Below are 18239 nucleotides of genomic sequence, written 5' to 3'. Positions count from 1 at the left end.
AATCAAATTTTAGATGTGTATCACATCTTCTCCACATGTAAAAACCTCATAACTTCAGCTGATCATGCGAAGGAGGGATTTCTTGTTTCCACCTCAAGAGTATAAGTCATCACGCAAGCAAAGACGCAAAGCAATAGCATTTGAATGTTGCTTGGCAACAGAAATGTCAGGAGGTCTAACTCCAAAAAGAGCAGTCAAAGCAGAGAGAACCAGTTTGATTTTATATATTACAGAGAGAGTGTTGAATGTAGACATCCAATAGTTGCTAAGTTTGGGATATGTCCATATGAGCCAATGTCTGCTTTGCACCGACTGGATCACTATTTGGATAAAACTTTTCCTTAGAAATATGTAGTCGATGAAGGACCTTAAATTGAAGGAGCCCATGCCTTGCACAAATAGAAGAAGAGTGTACCCTCTGCAGTATATAATCCCAAACATCTTCTGAAATATTAGTTGCCAGATCTTTCTCCCAGTGTGATTGGATAGAGATATGGATAGAGAGGGTGATTGCAACGCTAACAGAAAACTGTATCAAAATGTATTATTTTATCACCTTCTTCAAATCAACACTTAATTAGAGTTGTTTCAGCAACTAAAGCCACTTCTTTGTAATGACAGTGACAATAAATCTCATTCCATTCCATGCCATTCCAAGACATGGGACCCTTTCCATAAATGAGGGAAACATAATTCTGCTCTCCACCAGTCTTGACCTACTCATTTATTGTGTTGTAGATATTAATTCTGTTGCTGGTGCTTTGAAGTGGATGAGATTTTACCACTCACCATAGATGGAATGACAGTCCAACACAGGTTGCTTCCCTACTCAAGACTGGGACTCTTTTATGACTGGAGTGACTGGGACAACTTAGATGAAGTGTCTTACCCAAGGACACAGACACAAAGCATGACCAGAATTGTAAAAAGGTCTACAAATTGGTGACTGAAATTCAAACCCAGGTCTACATATTGGTAACCCAACTCCTATCCATTAACCTACCTGCTGTCATCTGTCTCAAGCTGATGCTAAAAGGCAATTTGGTCATGGAGTAAGACAGTGATCCTAAGTATAAATGTTTAAAGTTGTCGAGTTGCTGCAGTATGACAGGCAACAGGCAGTGTTTGAAAACTCTCCAGTGTAGATGAACTTTATAATTCTGCAAAGAAGAGTGGGGCAGCTTACCACAGCTCTGTGACAGACAAACTTTCAGTTAGGTCAGGTTTTCCTGCTTGAAAGAAGTGCAACCAGCTGAGTGCCTGATAAGGGTGAAGAAGAAGTCAGCTGGTCACAGGGCCTTTTCTTGACACACATGACAAACCTAAAGGTCTGTTCTGCGCCCATGGTCTGTCCTTGCACAAGACACCTAAACTGTATTATCCCAGACAAACCAGCAAAAGGGCACCGATCATGGCTGGGGAAGCAACCTGTGTCAAACTGCTGCCCCATACTGGAGGAGCTCCAGATCTCATCCACCCCACACCGTGCAATCCAGAGACAAGCACTATCACCAGTGGGCTTCAGAGCTTACATAGAACTTGCATACCATCTCACTTGCAAATTCCAAACAAATCCAAAGAGTTGTATCTTACTGACAGACGACTGTTGGAGAGGAGGTGGAAACAGGCGGAAAGGAGAAAACTTTCTCATAAGGAATCTCACTGAATTGGTCCTCTCAACAAGTGCACGCATGACTGTCAACTGTCCTCTGAATGCCATTTAGAGTGACAACAAAAATACAGACACAAATCTCGAGCATTCTACACACACACACACACACACACACACACACACACACTGAGAAAGACACTGACATGGTGCATAGCACACACGCGAAAGTTGAGTGGCACTGGCGCGGCCTTTGCAGGCATAAGGATTTGTGCATCAATGCCAAGTACCGTAGCACTCTCACAGATGTTCAGCAGCACTGGCACGGCTGAAATGACCACACTTTTGTGCACACAGTGCTCAGGATGGATGTGGACTATTATATTGTTGTATGAAAGAGATTGTTAAAATTCTTCCGAATTTAGGCAGAAAAAAGCACTGTAAATAATAAGAAAATAAATAAAGAGTAAGTTCCTTCGGCTGCTCCCTTGTTTTTCCACTTGGGGTCGCCACAGTAGAGCCAAGATGGATCTGCATGCTGAAGTTTTACGCCGGATGTCCTTGCTGATGCAACTCCACATTACATCTCCACATTACATGGAGAAATGTGGCAGGAACCGGGAACCTTCCACACTGAAACCAAGCGCACTAACCACTTGACCACCGCCCCTGCTAAAATAAATGGATAATTTAAAAATAAAAAAAGAAGAAAAGCCTGAACAGCCACCCAGACTTACACAATGATGTCTATTGAGCTGCAAAGTTCCTTTGACATCCTCACAGACAATGAAAATAAAAACAGTAAATCTGGATCACCTCGTCCACATTCTCCACACAGGTGAAGCCCACTGGCCCTGCATGCACGAGGACTGCCGCATGCTGGCAGCATGAAATGGCGGTTCTCAGAAAACAAAATTAATAAAAAGAGAAAACACAGTAAATCTGGTTCATGTGGCTGGATAAGATGCATCCAGTGTGCATGCACAGCTGGACACTGGATTGGAAACTCAGTTCCATTAGATGGCACAGTGCCTGACGCACATGTACAGCTGAGGCACGCTTAAAACAGTTCTATTAAATGGCATGACTCATCGGTGGTAGCACAGGATGCACAGGCATTGTGATCCTTTGGAAATGCTCTTATAAAAATAAGATAAAGAATGAAGCCAGAGTGCTGTCATAATCTATCCACGCATCCACAGTGGGTAGCCGCCGTCCAGCAGCATTACACTTAATTTCCACTTCTGTCCTCAGAATAAATAAATAAATAATATAAATATAGGTAAACACAATGAATCTGGTTCTGCAGCTCACCCATCGCTGGACAGGATGTGTTGGCGTGTGCACGTCAGGTGGGTGCCAGCTGGCTGCAGTGTGGGGTGACTGGAGGCTGCTGGACTGTTTGGCTGGTTCCAGAAATGCTGTTCCTCTCCAATCATATAAATGATTGGAGAGGAACATCACTTTGAGCAGGTGGGATGAGTTCACTAGTGAAATCACCGGCTGGAGTCAGTGGCTGCAAAGAAAACCTGTACCCTCTTAGCCCTTTCTGGAATAGTTTGGACACTGCTGGTTTCATAAATCCGATACCTATTGAGACAGGTGTTTCCACAGCATTATGTGTCAAAGACTTGAGGGTTGGTGGCCAAGTGGTTAGTGTGCTTGGTTTCAGTGCGGAATGTTCCCGGTTCAAACCCCACCCCCACTACATTTCTCCATGTAATGTGGAGTTGCAATAGGAAGGGCATCCGGTGTAAAACTCATGCCAAATCAACATGCAGATCTGGATCTGCTGTGACAACCCTGAGTGACAAAACGAGGGAGGAGCTGAAAGAATAAACTATCTGTCAAAGACTTGCACTTTTCTCACCATGGCAATGAATGATCTCTTATGATTTGCTGTGATAAAGAATAGACAAAATTAACAGCTGTAATATTTCCACAGCCAAAGCTGACCCTGCAGAACAGCATTCTCACACGATTCCCTGAGACAGGAGAGGTTGCAGTCACTGTCCAAGCTTCCAATGGTCGATCCATGGTGCAGGATACCAGGACTGTCAGAGTCTACGGTAACAGGAAATTTGTGAAGGAATAATCCCATTTTCTGTTGACTATATTGTGACATGCAAAGACATTTACTGGAATTAAGATTTTAAATGATAGCGATGACGACATACCACATCACAGTGGTTTCCCATTTCTGTGCCATATTGATAGAGGCGTCCAGCAATGTTCCAGAGGAAATTCGGCTGCTTTTGTGCAAATGAGAAGAGGTGGAGAGCATGTCCAGAAGCAGTGGGGAAGGAGGAAAGTTAGTTTGGAAGTGATTGTTGGGACTTTGAATGTTGGCTGTATGACTGCTACAGAGCGAGAGTTGAGAGAAAGGTAGAGACATACTGCGTGTAAAAAAGAAAGCAACCATTCTGCTTTGTGTCCATGGGATCGCATCAGATCTTAGAAGTGAAGCAGAGTTAGGTCCTGATGTGTACTTGGATGGGAGACCACTTTGTGTTTAATGTTGATGTCTTCATGCAGCTTCCATCTGTATATGGACACTATGTTCTTGTTCATACTGTAAATGTCTGTCACTTGTGCACATGCAGTGTAAATCTGTAAATCTTTTGTTTCTTCTGTATCTACTGTTTTAATGAATTAAATTTCTTTATTTGGCGGCTCAGCAACCCTGTCTTGAAATGAAATCATTAATAAAATGAATGGTAACTACTTTACTTTTTCAAACAATCCCAGATGAGTTCCAGATCATACCCCTGAGCTTCAGCAGGAACCTGGATCACTTCAACCCCAACATTCCAGAATGGAGAGAGGACATTGGCCAGGTAGTCACCAAACTGCTTTCTAAGGTAGGACTCTTAGGACTGCAGGACAACAATTAAAGCTGTAAAATTGGATGTTTATTTACTTTATTTTATTTTATGTTAATTTTCTCAGAGATTTGTCAATCTGTTGCTCTTGTTCTGGTGCAGTTATATTGTACTTGGATGAACTCCCATTTGAACAGGCCATTTTATAACCCAGTATGCAAACGAGGCCACACAACCACCTATAAGACCATCAATATGGAAACTAAGGCTGCCACCTGTGTTGCTACAGTTACTTTGAAAAAGTAATCAAATTATTGATTACTCCTTTAAAAAGTATCTTAGTTATTTTACTGATTACTCAATTTTAAAAGTAACTAAGATTACTAGTTACTTTCTGTAGTTACTTTCAGCAGCTGCCGACAACACCCCCCCCCAGCCACCAGCTCAACATGAAAATGATAACCCGTTTTGCCAGTACTTTCGTTGTACACATTACAATGACAACAAAGAATCTGTCTGTATCTATAGAAGGTATTGTGCATTTTTGTGATAAAAGCAATACATTTTCAGGAGTTTTAATATACAGTACAGTATACATGTGGAGGGACTTCAGGTTTGACCTCTATAGGTTTCGAGAGGTCATTGATCTCTAACAATATTAAATATTGATTGGCTATGGGCAAATTATATAAAATTATATCTCAAGACAACACAAATTTTGTTAAATCTGTTATCTTATTCAGTGGATCAACCAAAACCGGTTGATTTATCATGACAAGACTTTTCACTTGTAGTGTAGCTGATAAGCAAAATAACTGTTTTTTTTTTTTTTTTTTTTGATAAAAGCAAGAAATTTGTCACACATATTATAAAGGAACTAAGTTTATTTTCAGACATGAAGGCATCCAGGACCTGACCTCGAATGACCTACAGGGGTCCATTACCTCTGCAACCACTATTATTCCCAACAAATTGGTATTCTTGTTGCTTCCGGGTTGTCCCTGAGCACTGCATCTTAATATTCCACAGAGCACTGTTCCTTCCTGTTTAATCCCAGATAAATTGGGGTGCATTTTGAAGCATCATAGTAACTTCAGTTCAATTAATTTAATTTATGTAACACCAAGTCACAACAAAGGTACCTCAAGGTGTGTCACACAAGTATACAACTTCTTGATCCATTTTTGTCCATCTTGAACACACTTGGTATACATAGTAGTTACGAAAGTTTCATTCCAATTCACAAAATCTTTATGTGGTCATTTCCAGGTGTTTGTAGTCTTAACAGCTTCAATCATGTTCACGTGTCTTCAAAAGGGTATTCCTAGTGAGGACAAGTTGAAGCTTGTTTTATCGTGCTCCATTGGGGCAAACATGTTTGAAGTTGAAACAGTGGCTTCGGTCGCCACAGTTGTCGTTTTGTTCAGTGTTGAACAGGTCAGTCACATCTGGCCGAGGGCACAGCTCCTTAACTTTCATTTTCGAGTGGGTTGACAGGTCCGCATTTTGTAAGCCAGCCTGTTAGGAGGCAAGCCAGATCAAGCTGTTTCATCCTATTTTTGCACTTTTGTTGGATCATGGGCGATTGTTGTAGAACAGCTCTCTGTGGAATGGGGTGATATGAATTCAGGTTGTTTTAACTCACAGAAAGGAAGAATTTTACATGTTAATGTAGTCTGGCTTGGCCTGAATAACAATTCATGTTTGTCCTCGGATGCTTGAAATGTGTATTTATAATCATCTGTATCTGCTGGATTTCTAATTTTAAAATTCCACTGTTTCCTGTCCTACTGTAAAGTCCAGACACCCCCTGGCTTTAACTGGTGATGGAAAGTGTAAAATCCGGTCACAGTGAATTAACATGTTTTGGTTGATCCAGTGAATAAGATCATAACAGGTTTCCTGATTTAACAAAAACTGTGTTATCTTAAGATACAATTTTGTATCACTTGTCCATAGCCAGTCAGTATTTAATATTGTTCGAGGTCAATGGCCTATTGTGACTTTCAGAGGTCAAACCTGAAATGCCTCCCCATCTGAAAATAAACATCATGCAATAAACTAACACTTCATTTAATGCTTTGAGCACAAAAATGCACAATTATTTTGCTTATCTGCTTTTAAATGGGAGATGTTCAGTGAGATACAAAAATTAAAATGGATTTTTAATTGAAATTAAAATAAAATTTTGGTATATATTATCATGAATGAGGTTGGATAAATGGACACAGAAACTGTGATTAAGGTCCCCCCCATCCCGACTTTCCCAGATGACAGGGATCACTGAGGAGACCCTGGTTACTGTGGTGAAGCCGGGCCTCCCCACCACTGCTGACCTTTACGTCCTTCAATTGGAGAGCAAACCAGCCACGACAGGCATGTTTGTGGATAAGGTAAATAAACATTTACACTTTTCATAACATTAAACTGCCAAAAATACATATGAATAATAATTTAATAATTTTCATTGTTATTGATGAACAAAAACCAAAACAAGTGAATTAAAATTCAGATTCATCAAACTCAGAACTTTGCATTTACTGTTTATTGTATTTACTGTTTCATAATCACCTAAATGACAAGGTAGCATAGACAGAGTTTTCAATAGCTATGTTGAATGTTAGCAAGAGCAAACATAAAACAGCAATCCACTTGTTATACTCTATTTCTCTTAATTTTTCTGCTTCAACTTCTTATTTGAAGTCATCAGCTGCTTTAACATACAGTTTAGGTGTCACATTTGGCTTATAGAAGATATTTACCAAGCTGTTTCTTACTCTTTTAAAAAGTAGGTTCAAGCTCACTCCTTCATACCCTTCTTGGGGAGGTGATGATCTAGTGGTTAAGCCACTAGACCATCCAGCCAGAGGATCCTCGGTTCAAACCCGAGCCTGACCGGAAAATCACTAAGGGCCCTTGGGCAAGGTCCTTAATCCCCAAGTTGCTCCCAGTGTGTAGTGGGCGCCTTGCATGGCAGCACCCTGACATTGGGGTGAATGTGAGGTGAAATTTAAAAGTGCGTTAAGCGTCTGATCCAGATGGAAAACCGCTATATAAATGCATTTACCATTTGTCTTTGTAGAATCTTATAGAACCTTATAAGTTTGAACAGTTTTAGTTTAATCATTGTTGCAGATTTTCTTGTCTTTCGCAATGTGAACAGTTGAGTATTTGTATTTTTTAATGACGCAGATGATTTTTCTTAAAACGTTAATATGAAATTTCAGTTTCAGTTTGCCAGAAGGTGTATGGGAGACTCCAGTCCATATGTATATATATATACACACACACACACACACACACACACACACACACACACACACACACACACAGTGACACTAACTCACTCATTCATATACCTCATGTACAACTCAACTTCAATCTCTGTTTCACACATTTTTTATTCTCTTATTGCACAGTTTATTTTATTTGCACATTTCATTTGCACATTTTTTACAGTGAAATATTCAGTGTTTAGTGTGTACTTATACATGTCGTACAGAGTACTAGTTAAGGCCCGAAGTGGCAGGCCAAGAAAAATCTCAGATAAGCTGAAGCGAAAGATGGTGAGAACAGTCATAGTCAACCCACAGACCTGCTACAAAGACCTACAACATGATCTTGCTGGAGATAGTGTCTCTGTGCATTGTTTAACTATACAGCATACTTTGCACAAGGAGTTGCTGGATGAGATAGAATGCAGAGGAAGACTTTTCTGCGTACACGCCACAGAGTTGCTTGCGGTATGCTAAAGCACATTTAGACAAGCCAGCTTGATTTTGGAAGAAGGTGCTGTGGACTGATTAAAGTAAAAAGGATTTATTTGGACATAAATCCAAATCCACATAAGTGACGTCTTACAGGTAGCTTTTTCATTTCCACCAACTGATAAAAGAAGTTTTAATTTCCAATGTAAAAACTCAAATAATAATGAAGCAAGTTGATATCCATGTTTATATTTATATATTTTACAGAATTGTATTGAGCTTTTTTATTGTTATTATTTAAATATGAATGTAGTAGTCCTTCCACATCCTACAACAGGGCTCAAACCGACTATCTGACAAAATGTAGAGAGAAGAAGAAAACAGTTTCATGGTACACTGTTAAAAATAAATATATAAATGAAATCTGTTGTTTCTACAGGAGAAAAAGGCAGCTATAGTTTCCGGAGAAATTGTATTAAAAAACAGTCGAGAGATGTAAATACCTTTCCAGAAAATACTGTAAATTGTACACTATAATACTGTTGTCATTTTCAAGAAATGAATATGGCTGAAAAAGAACACAGCATTCCAAGAAAAACACTTGCTACCTACAGTAAAATTTGGAGGTGGTTCCATCATGCTGTGGGGCTGTGTGGCCAGTGCAGGTACTGGGAATCTTGTTAAAGTTGAGGGTCTCATTCCAGTCAATATCAGCAGATTCTTGAGAACAATGTTCATGAATCAGTGACAAAGTTGAAGTTGTGCCTGGGCTGGATCTTTCAACAAGACAACGACCCTAAACACTGCTCACAGTGTACTAAGGCATTCATGTAGAGGAACAAGTACAATGTTCTGGAGTGGCCATCTTGGTCCCCAGAGCTGAATATTATTGAAAATCTGTGGTGTAATTTTAAGCGGGCTGTCCATGCTTGGAAACCATAAAACCTGAGATGCTTTGTAAAAAAGAACAGTCCAAAATACCTTCAACCAGAATCCAAACTCTTATTGGAAGCTATAGGAAATAACAACTAGAGGCTGTTATTTCTCCAAAGGAGGCTCTACTAGATATTGATGCATTTTTTTTCTGTTGGGGTGCCTTCTACACAGACATCTTGTGCTAATAATGACTATGTACCTTTGTTCTTTTTCATGGACTTGCTACCGCAGTGTTTGTACATTAGTAAAGCCACCTTGACACTTTAATCTGAGTTTACTCATTGGCATGCAAGATTGTGTGCCAATGAGTAAACTCATTGTGAACTGTTGTAAACTGTGGGAGGCTGTGTGCCAGTTTGCAAAGAAAATTTAGAAATGTTCAAAATTTCTGCCACACATAAATTTGCGACTTGGTGTGAACTAGTCATGAACACTGCACAACTCGTTCACAAACACTGCATGTCAATGCGTGTCATTGTGCGTAGGGCTGTGGGCAGATCAATTTCATACAAGTGTCAAGGTGGCTTTTCAAGTGTACCATCTAATGACACGCATTGGCACGATGAATGCGTGCCACTGAAGGGATTAAATTTGTGCAAGAGTCAAGGTGGCTTAATGCTTTGTTAGTAGGTCTGATATTGATCACATATATGCATGTCCTAATGTAATCCCAAATGTACACTAAGAATGGAACACAGGTAGGCTTCAACAGTGCGCGTTTTGTTTTGGAAGCGCACTGTGGATCACCCATTAGGTGATCCACTGATCACCTCATGAGGTGATCATTTATTAAACCATGAGGTTTAATAACTGCTTTTATGTTCAGTGTTCTGAACCTGCAGAGCATGATTTGTTGATGAGTTCATGTTTTCTCATTTAGCGTATTCCAGCCATCATGTGGGCCTTCAATGACAACAATGTCAGCTTCATGGTACGAGGTGGTGTTCAAGTGCTAGTGATGCTGGCTGACCCGAACACAGGTATGTTGTTATTGTTATGGTGTTAAATAACAGTTTATAGTGGGCTTCTTTTATATGCATATTACTAATCTCTTTCCATGGACTATGTCTAATTAATAATCACTCATCAGCAGTAGTATCAGAGATTGTGTTTATAAAACAAACAGGCAATTTTCTTTCAATTAAATTTTCTACCTCAGATTATTTAAAAACTACCCGTCAATCACTAGTCCAGGATTACCAGTCTATTTGAAAATCCTGATATGCAAAGTGGAAATTGCTACATCGTGCAACAAATTTGTTTATATCTTAATCAAGCAAGGAAATCAAAATGCAAGACACAACACACATGTGACAGTGGTTGTATGAATGGAATACTTGTATATAGTGAATACATCCTCAAAACACTTTGCAGTACCTCATATTCACCCCTTCTCACACTGCAAATAGTCTGGCGGCTAAGGGACAGATTTTAGGGGAATCATGCACTTTTATACAAAAGCGCCAAAACTTTATCAGAGGTACTTTATAGTGTCCTGAAGTATATAAGATCAGGAGACATTGAATCCATAAACATATACACTCTAAAAAACTTGGGTTTAAGAGAATAACCATGTTCAGCCTTCTACAGCATATAATTCATGACAAACTGTTATCCAAATGTCTTTTTAAGTTCATAATATAAACTTGAAAGTTATGAAAAATGTATTAAGGCTAAGTAGGGATGCTTTGCATGTACTTCAGTGTGCTTACACGCTTAGAAAAAGCGTTAATCTAGGGAAAGTGACTAAATATTGTCTAACTCATTGTGAATATCAATATACCTATGCAATATAGCTGTTTGCGAGCATAGGGCAAAGGAAAGATGCTACTCATGCACTCTAACATATTTACACTCTAAAGTAACAACAGTGTTTGAACGGAAAGAAATGCTTTTTTATTAATTACAAGAAATCAGTTTTGTTTTTATGGCCATAACCATTTAGTTTACAATTTAAAACACTCAGTTTACCTTATGCTATATCTTCCATAACATAAAATCATGACTCTCTATTTAATTTAAAGTGACTGAAAGCTGTTTACATGCATAGAAAAAGAAACTATGCTACAAATGCACTTAAACCTAGTTTACACTCTTAAAATTGTTACAATTTAAGAACACTAGTTCTGTAACAGTTACTTCTATAACTTAGATTCTGCATGACTATTTATGTTCAAATCCAGTAACACAAAAACTGTAGCACACTACTAGAAAGAGTAAACATTTAAACATTTCTCATTATGGTTAACTCCAAAACCATATCAAAATACATAACTAGTATAAATAAACTAGACATGCCCATCTTTCACTGGTAGCATGCACCCCGACATACACATAGTTCTGTGCAAGAGAGGCTCATTGTTGTGCATTTGCATGGTTTCTTGCATTGTTTTTTTACGGGAACATCAGATCAGTTCTTTGCAATGCTTTGATGCCTCTGGCTTATCAGTTCAGTGTGGCTTCCAGCCATCCTCATCTTGCACCCAGCCCCAACCAGAAGGACTAGGAAGTACTGGCGAAAGAACTGGTTGCAGTAGCCATTCTCTACAGCTTAACAATGTCCAATCTTGATCACTGGCCCCCTACATAATAACCATATGATCGTATTGTCATATGAATAGCAAAATATACACTGTATTATAACCATGCAAAAACCCTTTAAAAAAAAAAGCAGGATACAGGGCTAAAATCAAATGTCTCCCGCTTTGACATGACTTAATATAACCTAGAGTCCCTGGACAAAGTTTGGTGCTTTTGTAAAAAAGTGCACGATTCTATCCCTTAACTGCTGGACTAAAATGATTTATGGAAATTGTGGATGCATTAGGATTTCGGCAATGCATTCAGGACTCGACGCACATTAGTGGAAATACCCTGGATCTGGTTCTTGCACATGACATTGCTGTCACGAATATTGACATCATGCCTCTTACGTCAGTGGTCTCTGATCACTCACTGAAGTTTACAGTTTCGCTGCCATGTTTAGTGGAACAACAACCTTATATATCACTATGGCGATGCATCAACTCCTCAACTAAGACTGAACTCGAAGCCAGACTGCCTGATGCCTTAGCTTCACATTTGGCAAATACCCAATCAATTGACAGACTTGTGGATAGTTTAAACTCAGTGCTCAAAACTACACTTGACATGATTGTGCCAGCTGTGTTAAAACCGCACTCCTCCAAATCACAGTCACCTTGGTTCAGTGATTACCTGTGTGACCTCAAGCATAAGGCAAGGGGTCTAGAACGGAAATGGCGTCATTCAAAATTAGACGTATTCCACCTTGTGTGGCATGGTGCTATCTTAGACTATAAGCGTGCATTATTGGCTACAAAGCGGACCTATTACTCTGATTTGATCAACAAAAACAAGCATAACTCAAAGTTCTTGTTCCACACGGTGGCAACACTTACCCTGTAGTTCGCTCTCCTTTTACAGCACAGGATTTCCTGGATTACTTTGAGAAGAAAATAGAATAGGTTAAAAATATCCTAGCATGCATTAACCCAGCCACTACACCCTGCTATTGAGGTGGGCACCATTACTGAGGTATTACCTCGATTTACAGAATTTAATAGTATCTCACTAGGCATGCTGACGAAACTTATAACGTCAACACAAAGCACACCCTGTTTATTTGATCCTATACCAACAGAACTGTTTAAGGACCTGTGGCCCACTCTTGGGCCGACTATGCTGGAAATTATTAATCTTTCTTTAACTTCTGGATCTGTTCCTAAATGTTTCAAATCTGCAGTGATTAAACCATTACTTAAGAAACCTAATCTTGACCCTAGTGTATTGAAAAACAATCAGCCGATATCAAAGCTATCATTTTCCTCAAAAATTCTGGAAAAAGTGGTGTCACGGCAGCTCGTGGACTATCTTACTGAGAATAAACTTTTTGAGCCACTGCAGTCTGCTTTTAAAAAATATCATTACATCAGTCTTTAGTGAGATGGCTCTCACTAAAGTGGTGAATGATCTTCTGCTTACAATGGATTCGGACACCACTATGGTTCTGGTGCTGTTAGATCTCAGTGCTGCATTTGGCATTCGTGACTTGTCGTCGTTATGTGTAAACGCAGCATTAGTGTCAAGGTTTTGTGATGAGGGGAGGTCAAGTCAAATCGTGCTTCACGACACCTACAAGCTTGGCCTGGCTATGTCCAATGCATGCCTAAAGATTTCTAATTTTCTTGTGGGACTACTCCAACCTTCAAAGATGCCAGGATTTTTTGGGAGTTTCTTCAGTGCATGAAGTCTTAGGGACATTTTAAGCGAATGTAAATATCACACCTTGATTCAATTCAATTCAATTTTTTTTTTATATAGCGCCAAATCACAACAAACAGTTGCCCCAAGGCGCTTTATATTGTAAGGCAAGGCCATACAATAATGATGTAAAACCCCAACGGTCAAAACGACCCCCTGTGAGCAAGCACTTGGCTACAGTGGGAAGGAAAAACTCCCTTTTAACAGGAAGAAACCTCCAGCAGAACCAGGCTCAGGGAGGGGCAGTCTTCTGCTGGGACTGGTTGGGGCTGAGGGAGAGAACCAGGAAAAAGACATGCTGTGGAGGGGAGCAGAGATCGATCACTAATGATTAAATGCAGAGTGGTGCATACAGAGCAAAAAGAGAAAGAAACAGTGCATCATGGGAACCCCCCAGCAGTCTACGTCTATAGCAGGACTTCCCAGGTCTTTGGTAATTGCTTTGTTGTCTCTGGATGTATTCCAGTATACTCAGTGTACTCAGGTTTGTCTGCCATGTCCTTATGCACAGAATAAAAAGTAAAAAATAAAGAAATCATTCCTTGTTAACAGTTACTTCATGCTTATTTCTTTAAGAATAAATCAATTTAAGAATGTAAGTGTGTGTGAGAACATGGCTGTCTGCACAGGATGTACAGTGCGTGAACATGCTCATGTACCGGCTATTAAAAACAAACCATATATATATATATATATATATATATATATATATATATATAATAGGGGTTATTTATATAAGGGCTTCATCCCAATAATAGCAGTCAGAGTGCCCTTGCTTTGCCTGTAGAGATCTGTGCATCCCTCCAATGAAATTCTTCTCCAGACCATCACTGACCCACCACCAAACCGGTCATGCTTGAATGATATTGCAGGCCGCATAAGTTTCTCCATGGCATTTCCAGACTCTTTCACATCTGTCACATGTGCTCAGGTTGAACTCCCCAAGTCCCGATGGGAGACACCACCCAAGGTAAGAATGACAGGGCAAAGGTCCTGTGGACGTCAAATTACAGACAGACAATTGGTTGGCTAACAGCTGTTGGCCAACCAACCAAACATAGCGGTGCTGGACAAAGGAAAGAAAACCATAGTTGTAATCGATGTGGAAATCCCAGCTGACAGCAACATCAGAAAGAAGGAGCACAAGAAAGTTGAGAAGTACCAATGGCTGAAAGAGCAACTGGAGCATATGTGGAAGGGAAAGTCCAAAGTATAATAAATGAAACCAATCTAACTATCTATAAAGCAAGATGCATCTGTCTTTGTGCGTGTGTGTGTGTGTGTGTGTGTGTGTGTGTGTGTGTGTGTGTGTGTGTGTGTGTGTGTGTGTGTGTGTGTGTGTGTGTTTCGTTCACACGTCTCTCAGATCAGCCTCCGCTTTCAGATATAGCTTGTGCATGGTACAATGATGTGCATCTGTTATTACAACCCCAGTTCCAATGAAGTTGGGATGTTGTGTAAAATGTAAATAAAAACAGAATACAATGATTTGAAAATCCTCTTCAACCTATATTCAATTGAATACACCACAAAGACAAGATATTTAATGTTCAAACTGATAAACGTTATTTTTCTGCAAATATTTGCTCATTTTGAAATGGATGCCTGCAACACATTTCAAAAAAGTTGGGATGGGGCAAGACTGGGAAAGTTGATGAATGCTCAAAGAATGCCTAATTGGAAACAGATGAGTGTCATGACTGGGTATAAAAGGAGCATCCCCAAAAGGCTCAGCTATTCACAAGCAAAGATGGGGTGAGGATCACCACTTTGTGAACAACTGTGTGGAAAAAAAACAGTACAAAAGTTTAAGAACAATGTTTCTCAACATTCAGTTGCAAGGACTTAGGGATTCCTTCATCTACAGTCCATAATACGAGGTGTATTAGATAAGAAACCGACACATTTATTTTTTTTTAACTATATGGATTTGAATGACGTGCGATTACACCAATCATGCTTGAACCCTCGTGCGCATGCGTGAGTTTTTTCACGCGTCGGTGACGTCATTTCCCTGTGGGCAGGCCTTTAGTGAGATGTGGTTCAGCCCTCTTGGCTGAATTCCTTTGTTTCGAGCCTGTTTCGAGCTGAAAACATCCTAATTTAAGGCTTAATTCACCCAGGACGTCGTGAGAGAACAGAGAAGATTCAGAAGAGGCCGGCATGAGGAGTTTATGCGGACGTTCCACTGTTTAAGGACATTTTGTAATGAAAGACGTGCGCGCAAATTCGCCAATCTGTGTGCAGCGTGACATGAAAAACACCTCCGTGTTGAAAACCATTTGTAAAATTCAGGCGGCTTTTGATGGCTTTCAACAAGTGAGTAACTGAGAAATTGTTCAACAGCTTGGGCACGTTCCAACTTGCCCGTTAAGGTTTCCAACAGAGGTGTTTTTCCTGTCGTGACCCCCCGCGGTCGGGTCCGGCCTGCACGTTCTTTCATTACAAAATGTCCGTTAACAATGGAATGTCCGAATAAACTCCTCATGCCGACTTGTTCTGAAAGTTCTCTGTTCTCTGACGACTTCCTGGGTCAACAGAGCCTGACATGTGGAAGTTTTCAACTTGAAACGGCGAGACGCTGCCGCCTCGAAGCGCAGATCGCCGTCAGGCGCCGTGGGCCGTCCTTAAAGCGACACTACCAGACCAAAATCTCTCATCAGCCATTAAAATTTTTAACGAAAACCAGCTGAATTTATCGAATGGTGTCCACTCAGTTGTGCCTTACAGCTTTTGAAAAAATTTTGATCAAACAAAGCAGCAGTCTCTGAGCCATTCCTAAACAATGAAAAATCGACGAGAGGGTGGGCCACTCCTCACTCAAAGACTGCCCACATGCGAATGACGTAACCGAGAGGTGTAAAAAAAACTCTCGCATGCCCACGAGGGCTCAAGCATGTCTGATGTAATCACACATGATTCAAATCCATATGGTTTTTGAAAAAAATAATAAGGTCGGATACTTTTCTAACAGACCTCGTATAATCAGAAGATTCAGAGAATCTGGAGAACTTTCTACATGTAAGTGGCAATTCCGAAAACCAACAGCCCGCGACTTTCAATCTCTCTCTCAGGCGGCACTGCATTAAAAACCAACAACATTGTGTAAAAATCTTACCGTGTGGGCTCAGGAACACTTCAGAAAACCATTGTCAGTTAACACAATTCATCGCTTCATCCACAAGTGCAAGTTAAAACTCTGCCATGCAAAGTGAAAGCCATACATCAACAACATCCAGAAATGCCGCCGCCTTCTCTGGGCCCGAGTTCATTTGAAATGGACAGGCACAAAGTGGAAAAGTGTGCTGTAGACCATTGTTTTTGAAAATCATGGATGTTGTGTCCTCTGGACAAAAGAGAAAAGATGTTACCAGATTGTTACCAAATCAAAAAAAAAAATCAAAAATCAATTTTATTTATATAGCGCCAAATCACAACAAACAGTTGCCCCAAGGCGCTTTATATTGTAAGGCAAAGCCATACAATAATTACGGAAAAACCCCAATGGTCAAAACGACCCCCTGTGAGCAAGCACTTGGCGACAGTGGGAAGGAAAAACTCCCTTTTAACAGGAAGAAACCTCCAGCAGAACCAGGCTCAGGGAGGGGCAGTCTTCTGCTGGGACTGGTTGGGGCTGAGGGAGAGAACCAGGAAAAAGACATGCTGTGGAGGGGAGCAGAGATCAATCACTAATGATTAAATGCAGAGTGGTGCATACAGAGCAAAAAGAGAAAGAAACACTCAGTGCATCATGGGAACCCCCCAGCAGTCTAAGTCTATAGCAGCATAACTAAGGGATGGTTCAGGGTCACCTGATCCAGCCCTAACTATAAGCTTTAGCAAAAAGGAAAGTTTTAAGCCTAATCTTAAAAGTAGAGAGGGTGTCTGTCTCCCTGATCCGAATTGGGAGCTGGTTCCAGAGGAGAGGAGCCTGAAAGCTGAAGGCTCTGCCTCCCATTCTACTCTTACAAACCCTAGGAACTACAAGTAAGCCTGCAGTCTGAGAGCGAAGTGCTCTATTGGGGTGATATGGTACTATGAGGTCCCGAAGATAAGATGGGACCTGATTATTCAAAACCTTATAAGAAGAAGAAGAATTTTAAATTCTATTCTAGAATTAACAGGAAGCCAATGAAGAGAGGCCAATATGGGTGAGATATGCTCTCTCCTTCTAGTCCCTGTCAGTACTCTAGCTGCAGCATTTTGAATTAACTGAAGGCTTTTCAGGGAACTTTTAGGACAACCTGATAATAATGAATTACAATAGTCCAGCCTAGAGGAAATAAATGCATGAATTAGTTTTTCAGCATCACTCTGAGACAAGACCTTTCTAATTTTAGAGATATTGCATAAATGCAAAAAAGCAGTCCTACATATTTGTTTAATATGCGCATTGAATGACATATCCTGATCAAAAATGACTCCAAGATTTCTCACAGTATTACTAGAGGTCAGGGTAATGCCATCCGGAGTAAGGATCTGGTTAGACACCATGTTTCTAAGATTTTTGGGGCCAAGTACAATAACTTCAGTTTTATCTGAGTTTAAAAGCAGGAAATTAGCGGTCATCCATGTCTTTATGTCTGTAAGACAATCCTGCAGTTTAGCTAATTGGTGTGTGTCCTCTGGCTTCATGGATAGATAAAGCTGGGTATCATTTGCGTAACAATGAAAATTTAAGCAATGCTGTCTAATAATACTGCCTAAGGGAAGCATGAATAAAGTGAATAAAATTGGTCCTAGCACAGAACCTTGTGGAACTCCATAATTAACCTTAGTCTGTGAAGAAGATTCCCCATTTACATGAACAAATTGTAATCTATTAGATAAATATGATTCAAACCACCGCAGCGCAGTGCCTTTAAAAGCAGCACTGAGGTCTAA

The 18239-nt window shown here is 40.2% G+C and overlaps 1 protein-coding gene across 1 annotated transcript in view; it reads left to right on the top strand.

Annotated features, from left to right (window-relative positions):
• Window positions 1-18239, top strand: part of sorcs2 (sortilin-related VPS10 domain containing receptor 2) — a gene marked incomplete at its 5' end in the record, with an annotated part of 485537 nt that overhangs the window by 413454 nt on the left and 53844 nt on the right. Inside the window, 4 exons of the mRNA XM_034165018.1 lie at window positions 3555-3678; window positions 4358-4470; window positions 6702-6824; window positions 9955-10054. Of these exons, the coding sequence (XP_034020909.1) occupies window positions 3555-3678; window positions 4358-4470; window positions 6702-6824; window positions 9955-10054 (460 nt within the window). The remainder of the gene's footprint in view (window positions 1-3554; window positions 3679-4357; window positions 4471-6701; window positions 6825-9954; window positions 10055-18239) is intronic.

Source organism: Thalassophryne amazonica, chromosome 23, assembly GCF_902500255.1.
Source record: "Thalassophryne amazonica chromosome 23, fThaAma1.1, whole genome shotgun sequence".
Classification (NCBI taxonomy): Eukaryota; Metazoa; Chordata; class Actinopteri; order Batrachoidiformes; family Batrachoididae; genus Thalassophryne; species Thalassophryne amazonica.
This window is presented reverse-complemented; position numbering and strand designations above follow the sequence as displayed.